Source organism: Leptodactylus fuscus, chromosome 10 (assembly GCF_031893055.1).
Source record: "Leptodactylus fuscus isolate aLepFus1 chromosome 10, aLepFus1.hap2, whole genome shotgun sequence".
Classification (NCBI taxonomy): Eukaryota; Metazoa; Chordata; class Amphibia; order Anura; family Leptodactylidae; genus Leptodactylus; species Leptodactylus fuscus.
In genome coordinates, this window is record NC_134274.1 from 21,957,845 (window position 1) to 21,977,024 (window position 19,180).

At 45.1% G+C, this 19,180-nt stretch overlaps 2 protein-coding genes across 4 annotated transcripts in view; one reads left to right on the plus strand and one right to left on the minus strand.

Annotated features, from left to right (window-relative positions):
- Window positions 1–12,445, minus strand: DPCD (deleted in primary ciliary dyskinesia homolog (mouse)). Its single transcript, XM_075258678.1, has 6 exons — window positions 12,192–12,445; window positions 10,813–10,893; window positions 10,186–10,310; window positions 9,437–9,570; window positions 3,789–3,891; window positions 1–161 (listed from the first exon to the last, which is right to left on the minus strand). Exons 1-6 carry the CDS (start codon window positions 12,253–12,255, stop codon window positions 57–59), a joined length of 612 nt encoding a protein of 203 aa, XP_075114779.1. The 5' UTR covers window positions 12,256–12,445; the 3' UTR covers window positions 1–56.
- The window catches only part of POLL (DNA polymerase lambda), a 17,339-nt gene continuing 10,293 nt past the window's right edge, over window positions 12,135–19,180 (plus strand). The window contains exons 1-4 of one of the 3 annotated variants that reach the window (XM_075258677.1): window positions 12,135–12,182; window positions 15,640–15,759; window positions 16,725–17,022; window positions 18,985–19,150. In XM_075258677.1, the coding sequence (XP_075114778.1) occupies window positions 15,651–15,759; window positions 16,725–17,022; window positions 18,985–19,150 (573 nt within the window). In that variant the 5' untranslated portion in view covers window positions 12,135–12,182; window positions 15,640–15,650. Of the gene's footprint in view, window positions 12,183–12,484; window positions 12,577–15,639; window positions 15,760–16,724; window positions 17,023–18,984; window positions 19,151–19,180 lie in introns of those variants that run through there. The other 2 variants (XM_075258675.1, XM_075258676.1) reach the window with 2 other exon arrangements.

A 19,180-nucleotide genomic window follows, 5' to 3' on the forward strand; every position in this document is an offset into this window, starting at 1 on the left:
CACAGATTTATTCTCCAAAATACAAAACTAGAAACACAAGAAAGACTTTTCACACGTCACTGAGTTTTACACTCAACGTCCCCTTCAGAAGTGGATTTCATAGACTTCAGCTCTTTCTGCAATTCTTCTTCCACAGAGAGAATCTCCTTTGGTTTCTGATACTATGAGAGAGAAACACCAGTTACTGAATGTATCAAGATGGAGATAGATAGATAGATAGATAGATAGATAGATAGATAGATAGATAGATAGATAGATAGATAGATAGATAGATAGATAGATAGATAGATGAAAATGTTTGTTCTTGTACCGAGTTAGCCAGTGGGTAGGAAATATTAAAAAAAAAAACAACTTGATAGTCTTCAGTAGTTGAAACCTTCATTGACAGTATCCTGATCATTTGGACTGGGTCTGAATAACAGCTGAAAACCTTCCATGAACAATTCAACCAGTTCCATCCCACCATCACCAAGGCCACCGGAATACCAAGATCAGATTTATTAAAATACAATACCAAACAGAAAACAATCGGGTGCCCCTGGTTGTCACATATAACCCCCACCTGGAGACGCTGAGAGGAATCACACGCAAATTACATCCACTACTGCAAAAAGACGACCATCTAAAATCCATATTTCCAGACCCCCCTCTCCTGTGCTACAGCCACCCACCAAACCTCAGGAATATGGTTGTCAGCAGCTCACTGTCACCTCCAACTAACACAGGAACATTTCCATGCGGACAGAAAAGGTGCAAAACCTGCCCTCACATACTGACAGGATAGAGATACCAAACTCTAACAGGGAATATAAAATCCGAGTTATGTTCACCTGCAGCACACCTAATGTAGTGTATTTGATCATGTGCACCAAATGTCTCACTGAAAATCTGTGTGTTGGGAGAGACTGGACAGCAGCTTAGAATGCAAATTAATTCACATCACCATACAATTAGAAAATGAAGACTGGACCTTCCCGTGTCAAAACATTTCTGCAATGAGGATCATAGTATCACCGATCACATGAAAATTTTGGTTTTAAGAGGGAATTTTAAATCAAGGAAAGAGCGATGGATTTATGAGTATAAACTTATGACCCTGCTTCAAACACTGGAGAAGGGGTTAAATCTGTCACATGGGTTTATGGCATCTTACAGAAATCACTGACCTGAGAACTGATAAGAACCTGGAATTGTTTACATTGTTTCTACCAATAGCTAATAACCCTCTACCTCCTCCCCCCCCTCCCTCCTGGAATTCTATCCCTATGTGTCCTTTTGTACATAAATATGCATCCTTCAGAAATGGTTTTCAATTTACTTGAGAAAGGAGCCGAGAGTTCCGAAACGTTGTAATCTGTCATCATTATTAGTTTGCCATTAAAAAAGTCTCAACTACTATCAAGTTTTTTTTTTATATAGATAGATGTATAGATAGATAGGATTCCCACTCAGTTCAAATCATCATCAAATACTGGCTGTATTATGACCACCATAGGCCATGCAGGCTGTCATGAACTATGACCTCTATACTGTTAAAGGGATCCTATCATTGGATACCGTTTTCTGACTAACGCGTAGGAATAGCCTTAAGAAAGGCTATTCTTCTCCTATCTTTAGATGTCTTCTCCACGCCGCCATTCAGTAGAAATCCAGGTTTTCTTCGGTATGCAAATGAGTTTTCTCACAGCAATGCTGGGAGAGAACTCTCCAGCGCCGCCTCTATCTTCTCCTGGAACAGCCTCTTCCTGTGTCTTCTTCCGTCTTGGGTTTCAATCTTCTAGGCCTCGGACAGAGCCGACTGTGCATGCCCAGGCCACATGAAAATGGACGCTTACTCTAAGTTGTGTAAGCAGCCACAAGAAAATGGCCACTTACACAGCTTACTGAGTGCTGTTTGAGCGCTGGGGACCGCCCCCAGTGCAGTGAGAAAACTCATCTGCTTACCGAAGAAAACCGGGATTTCTACCGAACGGCGGTGCGGAGAAGACATCTAAAGGTAGGAGAAGAATAGACTTTCTTATGGCTATTCCTACATGTTAGTAAAAAAAAAAGGGGTATCCTATTATAGGATCCCTTTAAGGTTATATTGTATGCCGAAGACCTGATGCAGAAATTTCTGTGCCATCATCTGAATGAGGCTCTTTTGCCAGCAAGAACATGGATTTGTGCAAGGCCCAGTCTGATGAATGGGATGGTCACAAATCTGTACAAGCAACTCATGTTTTATCAGTCTTGAGCCATCCCTATAGTACAAGGATGTAGACTTCATATCCCATTTACTGCAGGGGTATAGCCTGGATGGCTGCAGTTTCTGGGGAAGAGGACCCTGGGTGATCATCCTGGAGGGGGTTCTCTGTGATAAGACGACCCCTTTAAAAGAGAGGCAATTCCTTTATTCACCTATAACAGATAATAGCACATACAGCCCTCAGAAATTAGAGTTAAGAGCCCCTACCCAGACAGATCTCCCTCTATTACATAGTCCTGTATGGTTCATTGAAGTGAACAGGTCTGGGCTGCAATACCGCATACAGCCTGCAGACAGGTGTGGCAGTGTTTTTGAAACCCTGTAACCCCCTTTAATGGGATCTTTTCACAGCTCGGAACGCTTTAAGCTTTACATTTTGCGGCGACTGTAAAGCATTTCTTCCAAGTCTTGTGACAACCAGCACATTTCACGAGGCCTTAACCCTTACGACATACCCTAAGACATGAGCGATTCTCTATTTTTAGGGGAGCTGTTAATAATTACAGGACAGGCTGGAAGTGTCGGCAGTAAATAGCTTGAAATGAGCTTTTTTTTTTTTTTCCTATTTGGTGGGAGAAACATTCTGGACACATACCAAAATCCCCCAAACAGCAATGCAAGTCATCCGCATGAAGTCACTGAACATATGGGACGCACATCTGCACTTCCAGGACTTAAAGTGATCCTGTCACTGTGTTTTCCTCTGCGAGATGAACACAGCGGGGTATACAGATACATCTAAGGGTCACCATTTATCATAATATAAATTCCTGCATGGCGGAGATTTAAAGGGAGTGTCACAGATTCCCAGCAGATCAACCCAGCCCTGCAGATAGATAGGTTAGGGTCACCTGAATCAAATGGGTTTTTCCTGTTCGTGAATTGGGGCCTCCATTGAGGAGATATTGCCATTTTTTTCAATATATAAAGGAGGTTTTTGCAGCAACGAGGGTGTTGTCATTGCTGCAAAGAGGTAAGTGGCAACTCCCTCACTGCTCCAAAGAGCTCATTTACTTATTAACAAAAAACAGCGATATCTCGGCAATACTTGTTAAGTAGGGTCACCTGAATCGATCTAATCGGGGTCTCCATTGTCGAGATATAGATTTTTTTCTGTTAATATGCAAACAAGGCCTTTGGAGGTGAGGGTGTTGCCACTTACTTCTTTGGAGCAATGACCATGCCTTCAAGATGGAAACTACCCTACAAGACACGACCCTATTTATCTGTTGGCATTCTGTCATTACCTTATAGCCCCTCAAATCCTTGTTTGTTATTTTGTGATTGGCTAAAAAGCATCACATGACACAGGGCTGTTTGAGAACATTGTACAGTGAAACCTATCCAGAAGACCACCTGCTTGGAACCTAGGCTAAAGCAAGTACCAAAAAAACTAACCGGTACGTTGTGGTACTTTTTATTTTTTTGCAGTGGTCCAGGGCGAGCCGGAGTGATCTGACACAATGCGGTATATGGGAAGTATACTGGCCATTTTCCTTGAGATGACCACTCTCTTATCTATACATTATTCATTACTTACAGTTATAATTAAAGTATTATTGGCGTGAGCAAAACTTAGGGCGCTCTCGTCCAGGTCCAGCTGGCATCGGTCTAGGTCGGGAATCGAAAACTTTTTATAATACCTGTGAACACAGAACAACTTGGAATTAGAAGTCAACCAAATGAAAAAAAACATAGAAGCTTTGTAAGGCAAAGAGTTCACAGAGCCACCAGTATCTGATCTGTTGCAGTCCGATGCTTGGAACCTGCACGGATCAGCTGCCCTAGTCTCCTGCAATGGATGGGGCTGGAAGCAGTTCTGGTTCTATTTAAGTCCTAGGCACTGCATAGTGGTGACACTGGGGTACTGCAGCCTATTACTTGAATAGGAGCAAAGCTGCTACTGGCCCAGTCCACAGCCATAGCTTCCAATGTAAGCTGATCGGTGCGGGGTCTTGGTGTCAGATCCAAACATATCAGATACTTGTGACCTATCCTGTAGATAAAAAAAAAAAAAAAAAAAATCTGGAAAGTTTTTGTTGGTAAATGCATGTGGATAATCTGCACACTATGTTATGTGTGTATTCAGCCCTATTTCTACAAGAAAGCACAGAAACTGGGCACCCTTTAAACCATGTGGGCCCCTAAAACTTCCCCGTGTGGGTCCAGTCTTAAAGCACATGGCAGATTTAGCACTTACTGGTTTACGGTCTGACTAGCAGGAATCTCTGCGAGTGACTGGCTGTTCCCTCACGTTTGTGGTATCAGACGTGGAGGGAGATATTTTAGACAGCTGATAGGTCTGCGATTTCTCAAAGTGTGTGAAAGTGGGGGCCGTCGTGTGGCAAGAATGTCTACAGTACAAACCAAGACACTGCATAGACAGCGCTCAATACAATAAGACGTTATACAATGTATTACTCAAGATGGTCATGGGGAATATTCTGCAGTGCGGCGGAGACCGGCGTCCATCATATCAGTCTCTGTCTGTATTTAGAGTGTCAATTCACATTCTAAGTCATTTATCAATAGGTTTATGGAGTGTGGGAGACCCAGCCAACATGGGGGAACTATGAGCACCCTTGGTTAAATCTGACCCCCGAGCCACCATATTGCCCTGCTCTTTTAGCCCCCTACCAGATGTGAAGATGTTCTGGTCCATAAGCTTTGCAAAGTCCTGATTTCCCTACATTTCACATCAGGTCTTACACGTTCGATACTCTCCTATCCAGGCTTCGGTGGCCGCCATATAACACAGGTTATTGTAATATTAATAAATGCCAAATCTAGAGAAAAGAACACAAGGAGAGCGACTGGGTGCAGAATGTGCTCCGACAGAGATGAAAGTTTCCTGTGATGTAGCTCCTCTTGGTATTTGGCAAAGGTGGCAGACGTGGATAATAAGGGAGATGTCAAAGGTTAAACAGCAGAGATTAGATGAACACAAAGACATGTTAAAGAAGTGTTAACTCCTCAATGATAGATAAAAAGACTATACAAAGCACAGAACTTTGCTTGGGACAGGGAGGAACTGAGAAGTAATCCAATGACTGAGTGTTCCTCACAATTAATATATCTGCTACATTGTTCCAGCTGATAACGCGCAGCGCGCCAGAGGTGCCGGGACATGCAGGCCGCCCCGCGCTCCACCAGCCTGCATTAGTCACTTGTCTATTCCCTCTAAAGTGTGTCCTAGCAAGAAAACAGGATAAGAGGTATTAAAGCGGCACATGGACTCCGCTTCCAATCTGCCTCCTCTATCCCATGTCATGATAGTCCTTGGGCATACAGGGCAAGGTCCCTGCACTAGTCATAGTTGCAAATGGCATCTCTTGCTTTGGGGGCTACGGTTTAAAGGGAAACTATCAGGGTAATTTAGGACCCTAAAACCAGCCACAGATGCTTATGGACTGAGAGTTTAGTGTCCCAAATTACAATCTGCAGCCACATTAAAAAGTAGAAAAAAAAATTTACGTATCGGCTGTGCGTCTTCGACTTCAATGAAGAACAGCACAGGCAGCAGGAGCACTAGAGAGGAGACATGGGGGTGTCCTGTCTCCCCCCTGTTGGCAGATTTTGAGGGAAAGAATGGTAGGGTATCTTGTTTGTTAAAGGATCCCATCACCATAGAAGTAATAATCTATTCTCACTATAAAGTCTTATATTCATTACTTTGCCGTTTATACAAGTTGGACACATCGTCCCCCCGCCATTACTACTGCCATCTGCTTTGTCTGCCCATCTAGGTTTCCCCATTGGTGGCCTAATATGGTGCTGCTTACACAGTGTCCCTGTTCGGTATAAGCTGGGCATGCCCTTTGACAATCCGTACATGACTTTAGCCGCTCCCTGTACATGCCCGGCATTCCCTGAAATGTAAGCTGGCTGAGGGGCGAATGTTTAGCTTTAACACCACCCCATGCTTGGACACCAGAAGGGAGACATAGGTGGGTAGCATACGTAATGACAGACAGCGCCATCCTTTACAGACCAAAACGGTACATTCTTTTTTTAATAGGTGCAAATGGAAAAAATAATTAATGTAATGTTTTCAACAAGAATAGATACGAGAGTATAACTAATATGAGAGTATAAGTTATAGAAGTATGACTTCTACGATGGCAGAATGCCAGCAGAGAACCTGCAATGTCAGCAGCCTACTCGCCTCTCCTGAGAACACAGGGAAGAATGCATGTGTATGGGGGTGTAAGCTCTTATGGGCAGAGACCTCTCTCCTGTAGAGTGTAAGCTCTTATGGGCAGAGACCTCTCTCCTGTAGAGTGTAAGCTCTTATGGGCAGAGACCTCTCTCCTGTAGAGTGTAAGCTCTTATGGGCAGGGTCCTCTCTTCTGTAGAGTGTGAGCTCTTATGGGCAGAGACCTCTCTCCTGTAGAGTGTAAGCTCTTATGGGCAGGGTCCTCTCTTCTGTAGAGTGTGAGCTCTTATGGGCAGAGACCTCTCTCCTGTAGAGTGTAAGCTCTTATGGTCAGGGTCCTCTCTCCTGTAGAGTGTAAGCTCTTATGGGCAGAGACCTCTCTTCTGTAGAGTGTGAGCTCTTATGGTCAGAGCCCTCTCTCCTGTAGAGTGTAAGCTCTTATGGACAGAGACCTCTCTCCTGTAGAGTGTAAGCTCTTATGGGCAGAGACCTCTCTCCTGTAGAGTGTAAGCTCTTATGGGCAGAGCCCTCTCTCCTGTAGAGTGTAAGCTCTTATGGGCAGAGACCTCTCTCCTGTAGAGTGTAAGCTCTTATGGGCAGAGACCTCTCTCCTGTAGAGTGTAAGCTCTTATGGACAGAGACCTCTCTCCTGTAGAGTGTAAGCTCTTATGGGCAGAGACCTCTCTCCTGTAGAGTGTAAGCTCTTATGGACAGAGCCCTCTCTCCTGTAGAGTGTAAGCTCTTATGGGCAGAGACCTCTCTCCTGTAGAGTGTAAGCTCTTATGGGCAGAGCCCTCTCTCCTGTAGAGTGTAAGCTCTTATGGGCAGAGACCTCTCTCCTGTAGAGTGTAAGCTCTTATGGGCAGAGACCTCTCTCCTGTAGAGTGTAAGCTCTTATGGACAGAGACCTCTCTCCTGTAGAGTGTAAGCTCTTATGGGCAGAGACCTCTCTCCTGTAGAGTGTAAGCTCTTATGGGCAGGGTCCTCTCTCCTGTAGAGTGTAAGCTCTTATGGGCAGGGTCCTCTCTCCTGTAGAGTGTAAGCTCTTATGGACAGAGCCCTCTCTCCTGTAGAGTGTAAGCTCTTATGGGCAGAGACCTCTCTCCTGTAGAGTGTAAGCTCTTATGGGCAGAGACCTCTCTCCTGTAGAGTGTAAGCTCTTATGTGCAGGGACCTCTCTCCTGTAGAGTGTAAGCTCTTATGTGCAGGGACCTCTCTCCTGTAGAGTGTAAGCTCTTATGGGCAGGGACCTCTCTCCTGTAGAGTGTAAGCTCTTATGGGCAGAGACCTCTCTCCTGTAGAGTGTAAGCTCTTATGGGCAGAGACCTCTCTCCTGTAGAGTGTAAGCTCTTATGTGCAGGGACCTCTCTTCTGTAGAGTGTGAGCTCTTATGTGCAGGGACCTCTCTTCTGTAGAGTGTGAGCTCTTATGGGCAGGGTCCTCTCTCCTGTAGAGTGTAAGCTCTTATGGGCAGGGTCCTCTCTCCTGTAGAGTGTAAGCTCTTATGGGCAGGGTCCTCTCTCCTGTAGAGTGTAAGCTCTTATGGGCAGAGACCTCTCTCCTGCAGAGTGTAAGCTCTTATGTGCAGGGACCTCTCTTCTGTAGAGTGTGAGCTCTTATGGTCAGAGCCCTCTCTCCTGTAGAGTGTAAGCTCTTATGGTCAGAGCCCTCTCTTCTGTAGAGTGTGAGCTCTTATGGTCAGAGCCCTCTCTCCTGTAGAGTGTAAGCTCTTATAGGCAGGGTCCTCTCTCCTGTAGAGTGTAAGCTCTTATGGGCAGAGACCTCTCTCCTGTAGAGTGTAAGCTCTTATGGGCAGAGACCTCTCTCCTGTAGAGTGTAAGCTCTTATGGGCAGGGTCCTCTCTCCTGTAGAGTATAAGTTCTTATGGGCAGAGACCTCTCTCCTGTAGAGCGTAAGCTCTTATGGGTAGGGTCCGCTCTCCTGTACAGTGTAAGCTCTTATAGGCAGGGTCCTCTCTCCTGTAGAGTGTAAGCTCTTATGGGCAGAGACCTCTCTCCTGTAGAGTGTAAGCTCTTATGGGCAGGGTCCTCTCTCCTGTAGAGTGTAAGCTCTTATGGGCAGGGTCCTCTCTCCTGTAGAGTATAAGTTCTTATGGGCAGGGACCTCTCTTCTGTAGAGTGTAAGCTCTTATGGGTAGGGTCCTCTCTCCTGTACAGTGTAAGCTCTTATGGGCAGAGTCCTCTCTCCTGTAGAGTGTAAGCTCTTATGGGCAGGGTCCTCTCTCCTGTACAGTGTAAGCTCTTATGGACAGGGTTCTCTCTCCTGTAGAGCGTAAGCTCTTATGGGCAGGGTCCTCTCTCCTGTAGAGTGTAAGCTCTTATGGGCAGAGACCTTTCTCCTGTAGAGTGTAAGCTCCTATTAACAGGGACCTCTCCCTTTTGTCTTGCTGTATATTTGTATTATTTATGTTACAGTTTGTGGTTTTCCCAGTTGTAAGACGCTGCAGAATATGTTGGCGCTATGTCAAGAGTATTGTAATTAATACAGTATGAACAGCGACAATAAGTGTTATCCTTTATGGATTGGATTCACAAGCTGCATTAGTAAGAGCAGATCATTACTTGTACTGTGGCCTCCTCTCCAACAGCGCCCTCTATTGTTCTAAGGAGAAATGTGCAGACTTATCTGCTGGTAAAGGATACTTACTCCACATATAAGGTAGGCTCTGTTCACATCTGTATTGTGGCTTTCTTCTATGATAACCCTCAGACCCCACTAGTTGAGGGTGTTTCCTAATCTACGGGGGTCATCTTGCCGCTTCCCAAGACCATAACAGCTAGACTACCCATTTCTAAATAAGAAGGTGAAAGGTGAGGTGTCCCCTTTCATTAAATGAATAGCAGCTAAGGAAGCAGGGCCACAAAATTAGAAAGGAATAGGAACTGTTCCGTATTTTGCAGCCTGGACTGTCGGCCCGCACACGTGACCGTGTCATTCACATTCATTATTGGTATTGTTATAACTAGTGGCAGAAGACAGAATATGTTTTACATGTAGAATAAGAGTCTTACTTCTTGTTGGTTGTCCGTACAGTGCAGCAGCGCTCCTTCTGATCCACCGTCACACTATAAACCTCTGTTGGGTAAGGAAGATTCCGGATTCTCCATTGAAAACTTGTTTTTGTATCCTTCCGCATGAAAACTGGCTGGAGGACACAAACACATCACATTGGTTGAGAGTCCAGCCACAAACACGTATCAGGCTATGTTCACACCTGTGTCTGAGTCTCCACTGCAGTGTCTGCAGACAAGAAAGTCCTAAAAGTCTGAAGTTTTTGTCCGGTGATTTCAGGTAAAAAGAAGGGGCACCCAGTGGTATACTGTATATTACATAACAGCAATTCTAAAATTGGGCCCGCTTTAAAACTGTTCGGCTGCCACAGGTCATGATTAAATTGCTTGTCCAAGATAAACTATTGATAGGTCACCAATATCAGATCAGTGGGGCGGTCAATAGCCAGCGCACCCACAGATCAGCTGTTTTCGACTTATTGTATGGAGCCGAAAGCAGACAGCTCCATATACTATGTGCTGGCTATGAAGTTATTGCAGATCAGGAACCAATCAAGTCAGTAGGAGATAAGCTGCAATAACATGACATGGTCATTGCACAATGTACAAAGCCACCTGTTTCCAGCTCCATACAATATGCTGACACCCACTGATCTCATATGGATAGCCTATCCTCCTATATGGTGTTTTTGAGAACCTCTTTTACTTAATTTGGTTCACGTATTGATAGTGATGTCAGATGGACTTACGTTCGCACTGCTCTCCTTTAAGAAGTCTGGTTCTAGAGGCCCAACAATAGGGGCAGGTGCCTCTCCAACTTCAATCTGCCACTGACCACACGCTCCCAGGGAAGATTTCGCTCTCCACTTTCTTACTATGAACAGGACACAAAGCAACAAAGATGTAGAAATCCTGGAAAATGTGCAGGAATTCTGGCTTCATTTGCAACAGTAATAATTGAACGTGCCATGACCCCATAGCGCCTCCCATCACTCAGAGTGTTTTCTGTCCCTGTAGCATAAATTATACCTCCACATATTAAATGAGTTATCCACCAACATCGACAGCCAGGAGCCCTGCAGATCTTTGTAATGTGAACCTGCTGGGAGCCCTGCTGATCACCCTCAGTATGTGCACTGCTGCATTCCCCATGCTACACATCGTACTCCCTTTAACCAGCTGGCTAGCAGGGGCCCCAGGAGTCGGCCCCCACGGAAGCCATTTCATTTAGATTAACACCCGGGGAACCATACGGACATGTAGCATGTTGTGCTGCAGCCAATAACTGAGCTTGATATGGTGTTGTTGGCATGGGGCACCACCAGAGCGGCGATATTGCCCCTTGACCCATTGTAATTTAACGACAGCATTCTTACCCAACAGCTCGTGGGTTTTAAGGTCGTATTCTTCTGCCATTTCTTTGCCATCAGTAAACAGATAGTGCACCTTCCTTCTGCCTGTGAAGAAATAAAGGGGATAATACATATGAAGAAAATATTTATAATGATGTCACCTGCTGATATTATGATGTCCCTATAAAGTAATGGAGATACACTCAGTTTTCCACATCTTCCATCATCCATAGTGGAAATGACTCCCTTAGTTTTTGGGCCTCATGGCAGCTGCTATGTCTGCTACCCTGGTAGTTATACCCATAGCACAGACCCCAACTAGACACTTGGACATCCCAAAATATAATCTAAATTGTACATTGTAAGTGTGCAAACGTACACACCAGTAAGGTCCATTAAAAATGGAAAGCGCAGCACACGGAGTCTGTGTTTTGGTAGGCCCGTACACAGATAAGGACAGGACCTGCTCTATATTTTGGGACTTGGGTTTATGTCTTTTAAATGGGTGAATATTTGTAATTATGGACATTATACAGAAAATAGATATTATGGTGTGCGTGCGTGGGTTATACAATGGATTTTCTTTATTTGGCTAAAGCCCCACATTGCGGAAAAGCAGCTTTTTTGTTGCAGATATTCTTGCATTTTTAATACATAAGAACTTCCTATAGCTTTGTTTTTCTATTTGTAGCCATTCTTGTCTTGGGCTCAAAACACGGCAGCAAAATCTGCAACAAAAAAAGCTGCATTTCCGTAACGTGGGGCCTTAAAGGGGTTTTCTGAGCCTGAAATGTTGATGTTCTATCCTTAGGACAGATCATTGGGGGTCTGACACTCGGCACCCGCATCGATCAGATGTTGGAATTGATCGAACACTGTGACCCCTTCACTCAGTGCCGTGCATTGTACAGTGGTCGTGCTTGGTATTGCATTTCAGTCCTGTTCACTTGAATGAGACGGAGCTGCAAATAGACCATGGCCTCTAATGCAGCAGCGGCACTTACTAAGGCGAGGAGTTCGATCCCCGACAATCAAACATCAATGACTCTCTTGTATACCAATATTGTAATGCTGGAAGACCCCCTTAAAGGGAGTGACCACCTAACACCAAATGCTACACAATGTAACATAAGCCTTCAGCATAGAGTCCCAGCTGGAGAGGACAGTGTCCTATATCCATATGACAAAGAAACCCAAAGCCCAGAGCAAGTGGAGCAGCTGCCTACAGCAGCCAATCAGATGCCGGCTCTCATTTCACAAAGGACCGTGAGAGGATAAAAGCAGCAAGCTGATTGGCTAAGGCGCGCGCTCCATCCGCCAGGTACTTTCCAGTCACGTGTAGTCACCACCGCACACAACATGGCGCCAGCCCAGGCTATAGGTGTATGGAGGAGGTCAGTCACCGTCTTGTAAGATGCAGGTCTTCTTAGCCGCCCGCAGACTCTCCAGCCAGTGCTGCACCGCCATCTTGGACGACACACTAGTCTGTCAGAGCGTCGTTTCTATAGCAACCAGGGGCTCGCCATAACGAGGCTGAACGCGCTCCCCTCGCGCTGTTCCCGCCACCGCCCGGCGCCTTCCTTAGCACAGGCGCACTACAACTCCCAGCAATAGCCGGCTGTACTAACTACTAACACCCGCCGGGTCACCACTAGCGCGGGTGACCCCTCAGAACAACATCCGGGTCGGCCGGAAGCGGTAGTGACCTAGAGAAAAAGCCGCGGCCGGCCCGGAGCTGTAAGTAATGCAAAGTGTGAAATGAAACATAGCCCAGAAGCGGGAAATGCGGTGAGGGAGGGCATGCTGGGAGTTGTAGTGTCGGAGAGTAACTATATCCATACTGTAACACTGTCTACAAGTAGAGTCAGCCATGCTGGGACTTGTGGTACCTCAGCAGCTCACACAGGCTCTCGGATACTGCCGCCTTATGTGTTAGGCCGGGTGTCTGTGGTGATTATTGCGCTTGTAATGGCTTTCTATAGTTAAAATAAAGCGTTCTCACTGCTTACTAATATGGCGGGAAGTCTGCACTGGGATCTCGGACACGGCTGCGTATTAAGGCTCTGTTCACATCTGCATTAGAATCTCCAGTGACGCCATTGTTGTGTGTGTCCAACATCGCTTGACGAAAAAGTCCTGAAAGTCCAAATTTTTCATCCGGAGGTTTCAAAGGGGTTGTCCAGAAATTACACGTCTGGGCCAGGAGGCCGGGGGACATGAAACATAATAAAAAACAAACAAAAAAAACTACTCTCCTGTGCTCACCAAAGTGTCCGTCACTGCCAGCGGTGCCCAGTAGCTTGTCCACTGTCGCACGACATCGCTGAGGACCAATGGTGGCCTTAGTGGTCCCAGGAATGGGTCGAGATGTGACATCCTGAGTCCTTTCTAGTGGCCACTGAGGCCACCGATTGATCTTAGTGGTCACGTGTGGCGAGGACTTCTGCCGGAATAAGCCGGACAATTGAAGCTTGTTTTACCCATCCCAGTGTTCTGACCCAGAACTGTAATTCCTGGACAATCCCTTTAATGAGGGTCCGTCAAGCTCTGTATGTGGGCGCTGTTGTAGCTGTCTTCCTATCCTTTGCTCATGTCCTGCAACAGACCAGAACAACGGAAAGGCTGACACAAATGTGAACCTAGTGTAATACGTCATGTGCGAACTTTCCTTGTGAAATCCTGGCTTTGTGTACTTGGCCAATGACTGGGCAAGCAAATTTTGAATTGCTTGTGCCATCAGGATCATTATGGAACGTTAGTAGGATCATTACTCCATATAGACATGCCCCTTATCACCCGATAAATGGTCACTGGTTGGCAGTAAATGGGGAACGTGTTGCCAACAATTGCAAATAAATGGCTGGGCTACAGTGAATTATAATTACAATCATTCATTCCCATAATAACAACAATTACTAAAGACATACTGATATGTCGGTAAAAGCGCTGCGGCATATGTTGACGCTATATAAATAAGCAGCGATCAGACCCAAGTCTTCATACAAACATTTGTTTTACCTGATCATTCACCATTTATTGTTTCTGACTGTTACCACTGATGGGTTCACTTACTGAACACACTAAAGGTTTTTCTCAGTTGCTAGTTGTGTTACAACAATCAGTTAAAAAATTTCTGTAAGGGGTTAATGGAAAAATCTAGTCATGTCCTCATGGAGACAACCACCCGACTCCTTCATAAATGGCCGACAGCCACGCTCAGACAGCGGCAGCAAAAAATCCTCCAATTCATGAAAATAACTAGCAATTCAATTCCTGTGGAAGTAAATATGTAACAAACTATGTATCAAATCAATATTTATATAATGTTGTTAAAAAGAATTCAATATTTTCTTTGTATTGTGGCTCCACAGCCCTGCAGCTTGTACTGTACTGTACACATGTAAGGCTTAATATTCAGGTTATTCAGGTCTTAGAGACATCTGTATTTGGCTAGCTTTTGATACTGATGATGTATCTCCAGGATAGGTAATCAGTATTAAATCGGTGGGAATCTGACACCCAGCACCCCCACTGATCAGCTGTTATCAGCCGCCACTGGTACTACCCAGCACATAGAGCTGAAAGCAGAAGGCTCTGTCTATGATGTACCGCAGCACTGCTCACATGCAATATGGAACCTGTATCCATTATATTCTATAGGACTTGTGGAATCTGACCTGTAACTTCCCTAGTCTCTACTGCTTCCCTTTCTATTACATACATTATTGGCGTATAGGGGAAACAGGTCTACCCAGCGCTACATAGGAAAAGGACTAGACACACAGTCATTTGTATACTGGCTTCAAACAGTGAGAAGTATTAGGGTAAGTTCACACTGAGTATTTTGGTCAGAATTTTGAGGCCGTATCCGCCTCAAAAGCCTGACCGAACAGACGGCTCCCATTGAAATCAATGGGAGCCGGTCAGGTCTTTTTTTTCCGGGAGCTGATTTGTTCCGGTTCCCAGAAAAAGAAGCGAGGTGCTCATTCTTCTGGCCGAGTCGCCTCACAATTCAGCCTGAAGACACTCCCCCCTCCCGACTAGGCCCATTCATTGGGCCTAATCTGTAGCGGAGTGCGCGACTGGATGCCGGTGAAAGAGGTTTTCTTGGAAAATGATATTGGTGACCTATCCATAGCCCTCATATAGGGGCCGCAGTGAATATATGTTGCACCTCCTGGGTTGTTGAGGATCTACCCTGAATTTCAGTAATATTTTGGAATTACTACAGTCACGGTACACAGACCTCTAAGTCACCCGGGCATTTATATGATGTAAAATAGGTGATCATTACATCGGGTCTGCCACTACTATTGATCTGTGGTCCAGTTCCAATGTCCACATGCCCATGGCAAGTACAGCAGGGATCAGCCTGGGTACACTGGTCTGGTGCTATATAGCCGCATATGCATTAAGTTGCGATGCCCTGACTCCTTTCTATCAGGGCCAGCACTAAGTACCTGTTTTTTCAGCTTCCAACACACAAATTTAGAGCTGACTGTCATTTTACTAATTTCCTGTAATGCAATCCTCTATCTCCATTTTGGAAGAGAGAGTTTCCCTATATCAAACTACTGCACAGTTCCTAATGTAAAGGCTTTAGTTCCCAGAATGCAAAGCGATAAGCACACTAGGTAAGGGCTGGACGGCATAGTCCTCTGACGAACTAACCTGGAACCTCTTTCCAATTTCCAGTCTCGGCTTCATGTATAAGAACTGTCTTGCAATATGTAATTTACATCAACTGGACACTAGTGGATGGCATTGTGGCCTCTTGTTCTGGAATATTTGGTACAGGAGACCTGTTTTTTTTTTCTCGGATAGTAAAATTACTATTGCTTTCCCTTCTAGATCGTGTGTGCATGGAACCAAGGGGGATTGTTAAAGCGTTCCCCAAAGTAAAACGAGTGAGAGAAAGCAGCAACCCCGCAGAGGACACAAAGAAAATCAAAGCAGATGTGGACGTTCAAGGTAAGCAAGTCACATCATAGCAACAGTCTGCATCCAAATCCTAAAAGCATGAAAAGTGCTCTAAATATATGGAATAAAGTAAGGTCATTGCCGGAAACTTGGTGTTTTGGTATCATACTGAGAGGGAAACGGGTAAAGCATTTAGGACTAGGCCTCACCATCATCTTCTGTCACCCACTGATCACCATAAAATTGCAGCATTACTGGGGCTTGGTTTTGACCTTAAAGGGGTTTTGCAGTCCCAAATAGAATTTTCATACTGATGACCTATTCACAGGATAGGTTATCCATATATGATCTATCAAGGTCCAACACGCTGATTTCTCTAACATCCTGTGGGTGCTGGAATCTGGTAATGGGTGACTGGTGTGTGCAGCTCTGTTCCTATTCAAGTAAAAGAAGCGGCGCAGCAGCCCCTTCCAATGTATGGCGATGGTTCCAGTGAATTACAGTACAGTTCCTATTACTTGAAAAGGAGCGGTGCTGCACGTGTAACAGGTTCCGGCACCCAGAGGCTGCTAGAGCAGGTGGAGCTCTCAAGTCACTTGTATTGAAGATCCATAAAGGGGTTGGCCATAAAAATCCAATAAGTGGGGGGCAGACAGGTGGCCCCCACCTGGATCAGTTGTACAGGGACAGCTCCCATTAATGTCAACGTAACGTCCTCTGGCACAAGCGGTATTATATACTGCTAGAAAGCTGAAATCTCTGGCACCCGGATGCATACCGGCACTGAATTTAGGGCACAGTCAGCTTTCTAGTGGTATAATGCCGCCAGTCCCTGAGGACGTGAAATGTCCTCTTTAGGGTAAATGGAAGGCTGTAGTACTAATATGTGTCACTGCACAATGTATGGATGTATGGCGCTGTGCTATTTCCAGTGTTGCTGGATGAACTTATGTCTTTTTTTTTCTCAGCTTTTCTTTAAACTTTATTAAGCATCTTTTTTTTTTCTACCTATATAGGAAAATGTTTTGCTGGAGTCCATGCTCACATACTCACAGCCGGGATCGGCCAGGCTAGATCAGGAATATTCCAGAAGCAGATCATTCAGAACGGCGGTCAGGTTTACGGCCAGTTTTGCCCTGAGGTGACGCATATAATAGTGGATGAAGGAATGGACTGTGACCGAGCTCTGCGACTGTTAAAGTTGCAGAGGTTTCCAGCGGGTGCGCAGCTTGTGAAGTGTAGCTGGTTAAGCTTGTGTATTAAAGAAAAGAAGATTGAGAACACAGCGGGGTACAGCATCTTCATCCCGGACAGGTATTCACTACCGTCACTACATCATCATTGCAGAAGGCTCATTTTATTGAGCTTATGACTTGTCATTTTAGAAGTTTGGATCGATGCTGAGACCTACATCTATTACTGAAATAAACGGGCGAGAGATTCTAGATGAGTGCTATGCCCCCTTTTCAGCGATCAATGCCGGTCTTAGCACAAAGATCCTCATCGATCAAAACCTCTGACTTTTTACTATGACAAGTCAAACTTTTTATGACATGACTGACCCAGCCATAGGATTTACTCCTTGTATCTTATATGTCAGTAAGTCCGATGAGTGGCCAACCAAGTAATACATTGACTAAGAGCTTATTCACAGGACAAGGTTTCACTGGCATGTGCTATCCATTTTGCTTTTTAAGAGATAGTACATGGCCCCATTGAAATGAATGGATCTCCGTATGTCAGATCTGTTCAGTAGTAGAACATGTCATATATCAGGCCATTTTGATGGATCGCTCAATAGACTGAGGTCTGTCTTGGATCTCTAAAAATGGATTAACCTCAGATGTTCATCAGTCATTTAAAACATACTTTTACTTGTGTAAGCTTTAAAGGGATTCTACCATTAAAACTCTTTTTTTTCTCGTTCACATGTCGGAATAGCCTTAAGAAAAGCTATTTGTCTGCCATCTTTAGAAGTTGTCTCTGATCCGCCGGTCGGTTAAAAACCCGTTTTTTGTCGGTATGCAAATGAGTTCTCTCGCAGCACTGGTGGCAAGCCTCAGTGCTCAAACAGCACTTGGTGTGCAGTACGCTCCTGTAGTTCTATGGAGTACGGAGCGTACTGTGCATGTGCACGTAAGCAGCCTCCAAAAAATGGCCGCTGGCCTGTGCACTCAGCAAAGCCAACTGCGCAGGTGTCGAAGTGTGACCCCAGCCGGAAGAAGACGAGTGAAGCGGCGGTTGCTGAAGAAGATGGAGGCATCGCTGGAGAGTTCTCTCACAGCATTGGGGACGCCCCCAGTGCTGTTTCAGTGCTGAGGCCCGCCCCCAGTGCTGCGAGAGAACTCATTTGCGTACCGACAATATCCAGGTTTTTAAACCGATCGGCAGGCCGGAGACGACTTCTAAAGGTAGGAGACGAATAACCTTTCTTAAGGCTATTCCAACGCGTGAACGAGAAAAAAAAGAGTTTTAATGGTAGAATCCCTTTAATAAAGGATGACTCTTCTGTGATGTCAGTATGTACTAGTGGGTCTTTGTTCTTGTTTTTGTGATGTCACATCCTTGCAGATAGATGACATAACCATGTGACCTCATGTGTCTTCATAAATTATAATCAGGGTCCCATATGTGTACAAAGACCAAGCCCATGTATGCATGACTTAGTACACTGTACATATATGGGACTCAAAGATATAATTCATGAAGACAATATAAGATTAGGTTAACATCGGGGAATTTAAGGCGGTTTTCCACCTCAGATTCTGCACCAAATACCAACCCTGTGGAACCTGCAGCGGAAAGACAAAGTAATACCGTTCCTTTCCACCACTGGTTCGAATATTGGCTCAGATATAAAGGTATAGAACAAGGGATCTTTACTGGGTATAGAGTCATTACATATCTGTGAACTACTATCATCTTGTCTGTAGATGGACATGTCAGCGGGTACATGAAGCGTCTTTGATGTTCTGGAGATGCAGGAGACATTGGAGGGTCCAGGATTTAATCTTTGCACTGTAAATAACCCTGTATTGATGTTGTCACATATAACTACTATGCTGGCAGCTGCAGAGGTGTACCCGTGTTGGTAAATATCTCTCTGACTTCCTAGTTTTCCTAGAAGCTGCTCCTGAGGTCTCCTATTATCACATAATAGTCATGTTTCGCCCTATACTCTGGTATGTGCCCTCTGGGTATTAAAGCGCTCTGTCTGACACTTCAATAGAGCCACAAATAAAGATGATTCTTAAAATGACTATAATCGTGCGACAGGTACCTGGATGTGAAGGACGAGGCAGAGCCAGAACAAAGGCGCGGGGATATTGTGATCGACATGAAGCCATACGATGAACGGCCACAAGCCGCGGCCAGCTGCTCACACACACAACTCGCTTCTGATGTCTCCAAGATGAGTGACAGCAAAGACTTGAAAGTACAGGTGAGGGTTACAACATCCTCTCCTTCTCCT

Bases quoted from the DNA above. Each gene is read 5' to 3' on its own strand.
- DPCD (XM_075258678.1), bottom strand. From the start codon at position 12,255: ATGGCGGTGCAGCACTGGCTGGAGAGTCTGCGGGCGGCTAAGAAGACC. The intron at 10,894-12,191 runs GTGACTGACCTC...ATTTCTTCACAG, and splicing joins GACCTGCATCTTACAAGACG to GCAGAAGGAAGGTGCACTAT. The intron at 3,892-9,436 runs GTAAGACTCTTA...CTGTGTTCACAG, and splicing joins GTACGGACAACCAACAAGAA to GTATTATAAAAAGTTTTCGA.